This window comes from Hordeum vulgare, chromosome 2H, assembly GCF_904849725.1.
Source record: "Hordeum vulgare subsp. vulgare chromosome 2H, MorexV3_pseudomolecules_assembly, whole genome shotgun sequence".
Taxonomy (NCBI): domain Eukaryota; kingdom Viridiplantae; phylum Streptophyta; class Magnoliopsida; order Poales; family Poaceae; genus Hordeum; species Hordeum vulgare.
In genome coordinates this window covers 174,533-185,495 of record NC_058519.1, presented here as the reverse complement: position 1 = coordinate 185,495, position 10,963 = coordinate 174,533, and the positions used below count along the sequence as shown (strand labels likewise).

The window sequence follows — 10,963 nt, the reverse complement described above, 5'->3', positions numbered from 1 at the left end:
ATGGATGGATGAATTATTTGGTTTGGTTGGGTGAGTAAAACATTACTCACACACTCTTATATTATGATATGTTCTCTTTCTTTTTTTTTTTTTGCTTGCAAGGTCTTATATTGTCAGATGGAGGGAGTAGTGTAGCATTTTATTTTATTTTATTTTATTTGCTTCAAAAGAATTCCTTGCCTCTCCATCTCACATGTGGTGAATGACAAGGAATGAATGATGTACCGTGGACTGGACCACATGCCTCCTGCATGTGGGCCTAAGAGCCAAGATCCAAGAGTTACTAGTGTACTCCCTCTCATCCTAAATACTCCCTCTGCCACGGTTTATAAGGCATGCACGTGTGCCTAGGTCGTCAATTTGATTTATATAAAATATATTATTTAACATAAAAATTATATCATTAAAAAATAGAACATCTAAAGTTTCTAATGATATATTTTTTGTAATATATGCCTCTCATTAGTTGATCAAATTGATAATCTAGATACACGTGCCGGATTTATAAACTGAAACGGAGGGAGTACTTCCCTGTCTTTTAAGAGATTTCGTTGAGAGACCACACACGAAGCAAAATGAATAAATATATATTTTAAAATATATTTACATATGTAGTTCTTCAGTGAAATTTCTAGAAAGGCGGCTTATATTTACGAACGAAGGAAGGAGGGAATATGATGCATGCACCTGGCTGGCTCATTCATGTGTGATAGATAGGTAAGGGTAAGTAGATCCATTGACCCATGGCTCATGTGCAGGTCAGCAAGTTCCTCTGGCTGGCCATCAGCTCCTCCTCCTCCACTCCATCTCCATTTTCATTTTCATTTTCATTTTCATGGAGATGGTGAACCGGGCGCACTGGACCAACACACAAGACCTCTCATGTGTTGGTAGGAGCATTATTATATTGGATTGGTGGACCAGGAGCACGCGTGCGCTTGCTTACTTGCTTGCTTCACATGCAGCTCCTCGTATCCACATCCTATCGCCGCACAACTTGTATCACGCTGCTACTACGGTGGTAGCAAAAACACACCGATGGTAGCAAATCCTAGTCGCTGTGGTAACCCGTGTCGCCGCTCCTTGCACCACCTCACGCCGGTTGCATCTCCACACGAACACTTAGTCGTCTTCCTGGTTGTAGCAAAAACGGACACTGCTTGAAGCTTTCTTCATCGCCGTTCGCAACAAACATCGTGGATAAAAACCTTCAACCGTGAAAAAAAAAATCTTCGAGCGACGGGGAAAAGCTTCAACCAGTGTGTGGGAATGCTTCGACCCTTTGAAAAAAACTTCAGTGGCATGGAAAAAAAGTTTCAGCCGTTGTCGCAGGTCGCAACACCGACATGAATAGTTGTAGCAATTCCCACCGGTCGTAGCAAAAATGAATGAATGTTGAAGAAAAACTTATCATTTTCGTCACTATCGACATGAATGGTTGCAACAATTTCCATCGTCGGTCGTAGCAAAGGATGGAGGTGGTTGCAACACCAGTCCTCGTTGGTAGTAGCTTTTGCATGTGGATGACGAAAGAATAAAGGGATGGTTGGTTGCAACCATGGCGACCGGGCTGCAGCGGAGCTACACCCCTTGCCAGTGGGAGCTGCAACTGCAGGTGCAGCTGTTGCATGAATCGAGGCGCGACGATGGCGGCCGGAGAGGGTGGGGACCTGCAACAAGGATGGCCGACGGGGGTTGGGACCGACGACGAGGTCGGCCGGGAGGGGTGGGGGCCGACGATGAGGACGGCCATAAGAAGGGAGGGGAGGCGCGTCGCCGCACACCTGAGGGAAGATGCGGTCCTAGCCAGAGGGAGACGAAGCTGCAGGGCGACCCTTTAATTCCATCGAATCCAATGGACCACGCGCCTCACATCCAATGATTCATAGGCATCTGGACCAACTATTGGGCCGGTGCGCCGGCGCCTAGCATCGCCCTCACAAAAATTGCCCTTTACTCAATCGTTTTATAATTTTCATACAAAAGCATCTCCAAAATTGCCACATGGTGTGGCACATCAAAATTTGAGGACCACAACTGCAACCATGCAGACTCCCCCGAATGAATTTTTTTTAGAAAAATGACACCCACTACAAACCCCTACCAACCCCCTTGCTCTTTGGGTCCTCCTCCTCGACGTCTCCACGGGCGACGTCATCGTGGAGGTTAACACCCGTGATCGAGGGTGGCATGTAGTCACGACTTTGGGAACGAACAGAGTCCCCTCCTGAATATGGTATGTACAATATTTGAAGGAGTCAATATGTGAAGGGTGGTTCATATGATTGACTTTGAAAGGCCTTGGTAGATTTTCTGTTAGTTTGTTTTAGGGTGTTTGTCGTACATGGGATCTTTGATGTTGGTGTTTATTTCAAGGGTTCTGCTTTATTACCGCACACAAAATAGAACATATTAACACACATTTAGCTTTTATCTTTAGGCTAAACTAGCAGCAGTTAGAAGACCTGCATGCGTTGTGCATGCCTCTTTCAAAGGACGCAAACATTAATTCTAGTGTAGCAACCCACATTCCATTGTAAACTAGCTAGTGTTTAATTAGATGCATGGTATATAAGTCTCAACATCCATTCTTTCTTGTTCTTGAGTAAAGTCTGTTTTAAACCTTGAAAATGTAAAGCATGATGCAAATGAACCCTAACGTCTCAATCCCTGAAGTTTATACCTTGACCTTATTGATCCCGGTCGTTTTTGACCTTCAGTGTGTATCCAAACAGAAGGATTTCTATGTGGCTCGGGAAAGACCGGGATAGAGGTGAGTCAGCTACCTGCAGATGGGTCCCTTGTACCGATCCCATGCTGCCAACTATACTCCAGTCTGAGCCCTCCACAAGTGGTGATGACGACTACTCGTATATGGCAATGGCTCCTGCTGGGCATCACCGGCCGGAGATGTTACCATCTCAAGTCTCACTGCCGTCGGGTTCCGTCGTGCTAGCTATACGTGGCCTCGCTTCGTTCGCTGGTGGTTACCGTGCCGCATGCACGCGACATATACTAAGACAAAATCTGAAAGGGTGCAAGTCACGCACCACCAAAAGTCAGTTCGTTCTCGTTGTTTTGTTAGCTGAGGTATTACGAGAGTCTCGCCGAGTGGATCAAATAAATCGAGAGCTAGCTCGCTCACGTACGAAAGCTACAGCAAGGCGTTCGTACACATATGCAAGCCGTCAGCTAGACGTTAATCGATCCACCAGCTTGGTGTGTGCCAGTCTAGCTAGCTTTGCACTACTACGTGTGTTAGCTCCCGGTGATTTGGATATGTTGTTCCAAAACCAACAGAGAGGAACTGCAACGCTTCTGCACGGGCCATGCACGGCCTGACAGCCATGGTCCTCGATCATGACAGTGCTGCCAGGAGACCAGGGTGATTCCCCAGGAGCAGGTTGAACACCATGAATGCCAGCCTCACCTTCTCGCACTTGGCATATGCATCGACCAGCACGCCGGCGACGACCTACCCCCTCCTCCTCTTGGGCATGAGCTTGGTGCAGGAGCGCGTCCGCACAGCAAGCCAGACGACGGCGACACATCCGCCGAAGACTGTAACAGGAGGCCGAGTGTCTCCCCAACTATACAAAATCGACACGGCTAACTCCTTTGAACGTGGCACTGTTACCGCCGGAACCAAGGTTCGATCCCCACTCGCATTTGATATAGAAACAGCAAAGTGCACTCAGGCAACATGGTGTCTTTAGTTTGCACTCCCACCCACCCGCGGCGCCACATCAGCAAATCCAGTCCTAAAACCGGTGTGAGGGCGATTTCAACCGGGATAAGAAATGTTAGGGTATGGACTTTAGGGATTCATAGGTCAGGGTTTATTTACGTCGAGCTCTACATCATCAGGGTTTAAAACAGACTTCACTCCTTGTTCTTTCAACATGTGAAGGACGGTTCAAAAAGCATAAATAATAGAAAAATATCATGGTCAAAGTCACATATATATCTCCATCACCCAATCAAGACGTACCCTTGGAGCATGAAAAGTTTACTACATTAAAATTTCTTTTGGCAGGAAGATGATGCATAAAAATGTTACAATAATATCTAATCACAAATTAATAGATACAGCATATATATATATTGGATCATATATATCATATCTCGCCGTCCCAGAGCTCCTCGAGAGATTTGTAAGGTCCATCGGGCGACACAAAAAACTCTCCCTGGCAGGCCCTTTTTTGTGGTATGGTGACCATCATCCCCTTGTCCTCATCGCTCAGCTCCCAATCGAAAATCTCCATGTTCTCCTTGAGCCTCTCCCTGTTGAAGCTCCTTGCCACCAAGCACACGCCTTGCTCGTACAACCACCTCAACGCCACCTGTACACATCATCAACAAGACGTGATCCATACCGATTGTTCTCTTATACAATTCCAAAGTAATAAAACGTACTACAAGATAAAATTTCATTTATATATTAGAGAATCTACAGCCAGAGCCCCCACCCCCATACGTCCGCGGATGTGTCCGGTCAATGACCGGACAAGAGAGAGAAGGAAAAAATGAAGACGTCAATTCATGTTTGCTACCGGAGGTGATGCACGCTGGCTCTCGCGGTGGCGTCATGTTTAGCCCGTTGTTGCCGGATCGAAGGTGGTGCGACAGTAGCGGGAGGCATGCGGTATGGACGTATTTGTCTCCCGTTGTCTCCTCCAGAGCTATCCGGCTATGTTCAGACGGATGAGAGCGGATGGTACAAACGGCTTCAACAACGAGTTTATGCACTTCGATGGAAACACAAGATCTTTGACCAGACTATGTTGCTACGCGTCTATGTCGTGTCCTTGCTGAAGGTGGTGGATTAAAGCTTGTCTTTAAGGATGAGAATCCAGAGTTCAACCTTGTGATGGACTCGCCATTATCGTCGCACGCATGGTAATTCCTTCTTGAGGGCGTAGCCCAGGAGTTGCGTATTTTTTGTTTATGTGGTGTCTTGTATCATAGGGATTGGTTGCTATGTGTGGGAGGTACTGATGCGAGGTATATGGCCTCAGGGTTTGTTTTCCATTTTATTTCCAGGTCGATGGTGTTTGGCTGTTAGATTTTGACTTATTAATAATATATGGTTGCATGCATAAGTGGTTGGAGAAACCACTTCATGGATGCCACTATAAGTGGATCTGGAAAGCAAAATTGTCCCTGGAAATTAAAATTTTCATGTGGCAGTTGTCTCAAGATGCAGTGTTGATTAGGCATGTAATGAAAAAAAAAATTGGCCCGGGAATCCCATATGCTCCTTTTGCCGTCAAAGAGAAACTTCACAGCATCTGTTCTTTACTTGCCCTGTTGCTAGGATTGTGTGGAGATTTGTAGGGGTTACTCTGGGGATTGAATGCTAACCCAATTCATATTGACAATATTTTTCCTGGTGTAATGCTTTTTTTCCTGCTGAAGGAAAGTATTACACGGTGGGCCTTGTGGCTGCGTGCTAGGCTATCTGGTTGGCTCGGAACCATGCTACATTTGAAAATAAAATGATCAAAACCCCATTCGAAATTGTGTTTTCAAAGTTTTCATTCATCTTATATTGGGCAGGGCTCCAACAGGAAGGCGACGGCGGGGAACTACGCTCTGGCGGGGAGATGGTGAGATCGAACACTATGCAGCTGATGAAAATGTGTGAGGTGGCCAGACAAGAGATCACAGGGGAATGAACAACTCCGAATCTTCAAGCATGTTGATGGAGACCTCCTGTAGTTTGATAGTTATCTTGTCTGTTTGAATTTGGGTCTGTTTTAGTTGGTATTTTGATGTTTTGTGCGGTGCTAGAATTTATGCCATGGCATTCGTTTCGACGGCGAACCTATGTTCCATAGGTAATCTAGCAAATTGCCTGAGCAACTATCATCCAGTATTTCTTTTTCTTGATACTCTATGGAACTGTTGTATTTCTGTTCATTGTAATGGAAAGGGATATTTGCGCGGCTTAAAAAAAAAGGTTGCGTGCATTGTTTCGGGGGTTATCCTCCTTTTCTAAAAAAAAGTCTGGGTTGTCCGCGAACCCTCATATCCATCTTAAATATGGGGAGGATATAAGGGTTTTCGGACGCGTTCGGGCGCATCCGGTCAGTACGCCACATAGGATGTGACCCCACACTTGACCACTTTTTTCTTTTCTTTATTCATTCTTTTATTTGTCTCTCTTTCTCTCCATCAATCACGTGTAAGTGACCGAAAATATGATAAAGAAAATAAAAAGTGTGGTTGCACGGACGGATAAATAAGGTACACGTTCAGTCACTGACCGGGCAAGTCTCGGGCATTTGGGGTGCCGGATTTGCAAGGTCCGTCTGTAGGTGCTCTTAGCTTCTTTTTACTAAAATATTTTGCAAGTATATTTTTATGGGATTTGGATTCTTTTTTCTCGCTAATACGCACGCAAATAGATTCTCTTATGAAACGTGTGACTTGTATAGACTGGTATAATTCAGGAACACACCTTTCTGATGCTACGTTACGTACGGGATCAACTGAACGAAACTAATTTCAGAAACTTATTATATTAGTCTGATATATGATATGATATGAGCAATTTAGTTGTGCATTTTTTTCTAGCAAAAACAGAATATATATATATATATATATATATATATATATATATATATATATATATATATATATATGCTTATAATAGTAAGTATTAATTAATTCGGCTACCTGTGCGACGGTCTTTCCTTTGGCTGTGGCGATGCGTTGCATGACGCCGCTGTGCATGACGGCGTCGGAGCCCCAGGATGCGCCGTACGCGCCGAGCGGCGAGTATGCCGCGACGACGACGCCGTGCCGGGCGCAGACCTCCCGCACCTTCTCCTGCCTCCACCCGACGTTGAGCTCCACCTGGTTCACTGCCGGCGGCACGGCGGCGAGCGCCAGCAGCCGCTCCATCTTGGCGGCCGAAAAGTTGCTGACGCCGACGGACCTTGCCAGGCCCAGGCGGTGGCACTCCTCCATGCCGCGCCACACGCCCTCCATGTCGAACTCCGCCAGCGTGGCCTTGTCGGCGGGGTTGACGGCGGCGACGGGCCAGTGGACGAGGAAGAGGTCGAGGTAGTCGAGGCCGAGGCGGGCGAGGGAGTCGCGCAGCGCAGGGACGACGCGGCCCGGGCGCGCGTCGGGGATCCAGAGCTTGGACGAGACGAAGAGGTCGTCGCGGGAGCGCACCCCGCCGGCGCCGGAGCGGACGGCCTCGGCGACGGCCGCGGCCACGGCCGGCTCCGTGCCGTACATGGCGGCCGTGTCGAGGTGGCGGTAGCCGAGGCGGACGGCGTGCAGGATGGTGTCCGGCAGGTCGGCCGGGGCGCGCGAGGAGCCGGTGCCGAAGCCCAGCACCGGCATCGCGTGGCCCGTGTTGAGGGTGACGCACGGGATCGCCGTCGCGACGGCTGCGTGCTGGTCGTCGTCGGCGGCGGCCATGGTTGCAGTTGATCTAGCTTGTTGGGAGTTGGGGTTGGGGTTGGGCGTTTGGTTTGACTTGACCGGCCGCACCGCGTGAATGAATGGTCTTTAAATAATAACAAGATTTGTGTGAGTTGGTGGTTGGCACGTTTGAGTTTCATCCTCTCTTTAATTTGCTTGGGAGAGAAGAAGATATATACTCCTTTTGTTTTTGAAAGTCAAAGTTCACTTTGGATTATCTAGGAGTTTTTGCAATTGACAACTCCTTGTCACAAATCTTATTTTTGCAAATTGATAACGGCCTTATCCTTTCCCTCTTTCGTGTTTTCCATTCTCTCTGATTTCGATTCCCATTTTTCTTTAAAAGAAAAAACACTCCCTTTTTAACTTTGGACCCCCTCCTACTCTATATCCAACACTGAACAATAGCTCTCTCCAAAACTACAAGCAAAAGCATTTCCCTCTTTGTCAGTTGTCGCCGGTGACCAACCAGAGCAAAGATAAATCTACCAATTTATGGAAAAAAAAAATCTAACTTGAAGGGTGCATGTTTTTTGGGCTGACCATAATGGGGATATCATAGCTAGCAAACATGGTGATGTGGTAAGTAATTAAAGAAGAGAGAGAGGATTAGAGTAAAATAGATAGATACCGTAACATGTTAAATGATATGCTACTATGTGTCATGCATGTCAATAAATGAGATCATCTATGATACTAGTTTATGTTACTATGCACTATAAAGATACTATCATACAATAGTAACATGTACATGATACTAATATATGTTACTTTTTACTATGAGCAGCCTTAGACGAGTAGGGAGGAAGCCTCCCCGGTTTCATTGTCATAACGAAACCGCATGTTCCATAGTCCAAAACAATATATGGTCACAGCCAAATGCCACTACATAGGCGGGAAAAAGCAAAATGTCAACTACGGTACAAAAAACTTTCTAATTTACAACAGAGAGGGGGGCATGAATCCACATCAGTCCACACGCATAAATAATCACACAAGTAAATAATAAAGACCTACAAATTTGAAGCTATGCGAAGGCGGGTCAAAATAAAAAAAGACAGAGAAAATAAAGGAGCAACGATGATGCCCCAAGCATGTGTTAAGCCGACGAAGAGGATGCAACTGTACATGATCCGGACGCGGACACATCCACACAAAGTAAACATGCACGAGTGCGCACACACACAAAATAAACATATGCGCGCGCTCACGCACACACACGACACACGGCACACGGCAAACAGTCCACCCACTAAGAACCGCCCGTAAACAATACACCACAAGACAACAGTATATAAAATGAGAAAAATATTAGAAAAAATCAAGCAAGTAAATATATATTTAAAATAAAATAAAAAAGTCTTTTACATAACAATAAAGGAATTTGTTTTGGTATCAAGTCAAACATGTACTTGGGAAAAAGTGAAACATTGAAAACTGAGCAAGAACTGACAGAAGAATGAACAATGAGAACCTGTAGAGATAATAAGTTCCCTTGATTTGAAGTGTCCTGGTGCTTTGGGGTTTGTAGGGTCGCGGTGTGTCTTGTGTAGTTTATTTCTCCCTTTTTTCACATTTCAATTCATGAGGGCTAATTAAAATTTCTGAACATTAAAATACTTTATCACATAATGGAAGTAACAATATCTTATATTATAGAATGAAGGGAGTATTCAATTTCTACTTTTTACATACACATTTTAATATATTTTTTTATACATCAGGACATATTTTTATCTACAAATTTACCATTTCTCGAACACATGATTAATATTTTTAAACTTACATTTTTTTCATGTGTACTTTTTCCATAAACATTGTACATTTCTGTATATATCCGGAACATTTTTTATATACATGGTTACCATTTAAAAAAATACAAGACTAATATGTTTGAAAGGTTATATTGTTTTGGTATCCACTTTTTATACACATATAGTACATTTTCTCATACTTCAGGGATATTTTCTATATACACATTTAACATCTTTAAAAGATGTGATTAACAGTTTTATTAAAAAACAATTGATGTCGACTTTTCATATAAACATTTTACATTTTTGTTGTATAGTAGGAACATTTTATATGTACACATTTGAAAATTTCAAGTACACGAATAATATTTCTTTCTTATATATATTTTGATATTTATTTCTTTCATGTGAATGTAAAAAAAAATACATTAAAAATATTTTTCTATACACGAATAATATTTTTTAAATGCGTGATCAAGTTTTTTTTTCCAATTTGTATATAAATTAATTCATATAAAAATGATATTCATAATATTTCGAAATAAAAGCAAAGGGGAAAAGAAAAGCCGAAAACGATTGCAAAACATGGAAAACAAACTAATTAACCTGCACGAACCCAAGTTAAACAGAGAGGTATTTATTTATTTAATTATTTATTTTATAATGTGCCTCGTTCAATCGTGCAAAAAAAGAGGTACATTGGCTCGATGCCTCGAATCTTTGCTTCCTCGGTCATTTTTCACCAGTTCACTCTTGGACTTTGAATTTATTTATTTATTTTAAAATATGAAATTTCTAAAAAGTTCAAGAATTTGATATTGAGTTCAAGAAATACAAAAAAAGACCATTAATTTAAAATAAATATGCGAACATAAAACTGTTCATGAATTTAACAAAAAATGTTAAAAATACATAACGTTTGCAATTTTCAAATTGAGAGTTCACGAATTTAAAAGAAGTTCATGAGTTTGTAAAGGTGATCGTAATTTTGGATTTTTTTACTAATTGAAAATTTTATTTAAAAAAATTCTCTGATCTGAATAAATTTCAGAAAAATAAAATACAGAATAAAAGTAAATAAATAGGAAAACCCGGCATTGGAAGTAAATAAATAGGTAAACCAATGCATTAGAAGTGGCCTAAGGGCATGAGTAGAACTAACAAATGAGTTTGTGCCTTAGATGGATGAATAAAATACCACAATCACCTAAGCCAATAAACACATGAGTCCACACTCTAATTGATCCACACAAAATATGACATCTTATCTGTGTTGTCACTTATGTTTCTTTTTATCCTCATCGACGGTGGCGTCAGTGTTCAAATAATCATAATACGCTTGCATGTTGTCAATTCTAAGGCGTCTCTTTCGGTATAAGATGTGAAATATCTTTTTTTTCTTGTGAGGTTTTGGTGAGACGTGCATGTGTGGTTATAGATGTGTTCTCATATCCCATCTTGAGTTTGCTGAGGAGTTTATGTTCAATTCATATCACACCGGTATGAAAAACAGATGAATTATGTGCTATTGATTAAGGTTGCACCTTAAATGGCATTATTAAAAAATGGTTAACGGGTAAAATAATGTCATATTTAGATTTGACATGTTTTTTAATCAAATTATATATATAACATATTAAATTCAGATTTAGGGTTCAAAATACATGGATATTTTGAAAAATCACTTGATATGTATTGCGTGTTAATTACCCAGATATCAAGGGGTTTCCCGCAAAAGCAAATACCTAACTTATGCCTCGCCTGCAGGT

General features: G+C 42.7%; 1 protein-coding gene across 1 annotated transcript; it reads right to left on the bottom strand.

Moving 5' to 3' along the window:
* Positions 1 to 3,943: 3,943 nt before the first annotated feature.
* On the bottom strand, positions 3,944 to 7,600 carry LOC123428993 (probable NAD(P)H-dependent oxidoreductase 1). Its single transcript, XM_045113062.1, has 2 exons — positions 6,682 to 7,600; positions 3,944 to 4,343 (listed from the first exon to the last, which is right to left on the bottom strand). The coding sequence occupies exons 1-2, from the start codon at positions 7,435 to 7,437 to the stop codon at positions 4,119 to 4,121; spliced, it is 981 nt and encodes a 326-aa protein (XP_044968997.1). The 5' UTR covers positions 7,438 to 7,600; the 3' UTR covers positions 3,944 to 4,118.
* Positions 7,601 to 10,963: the final 3,363 nt, after the last annotated feature.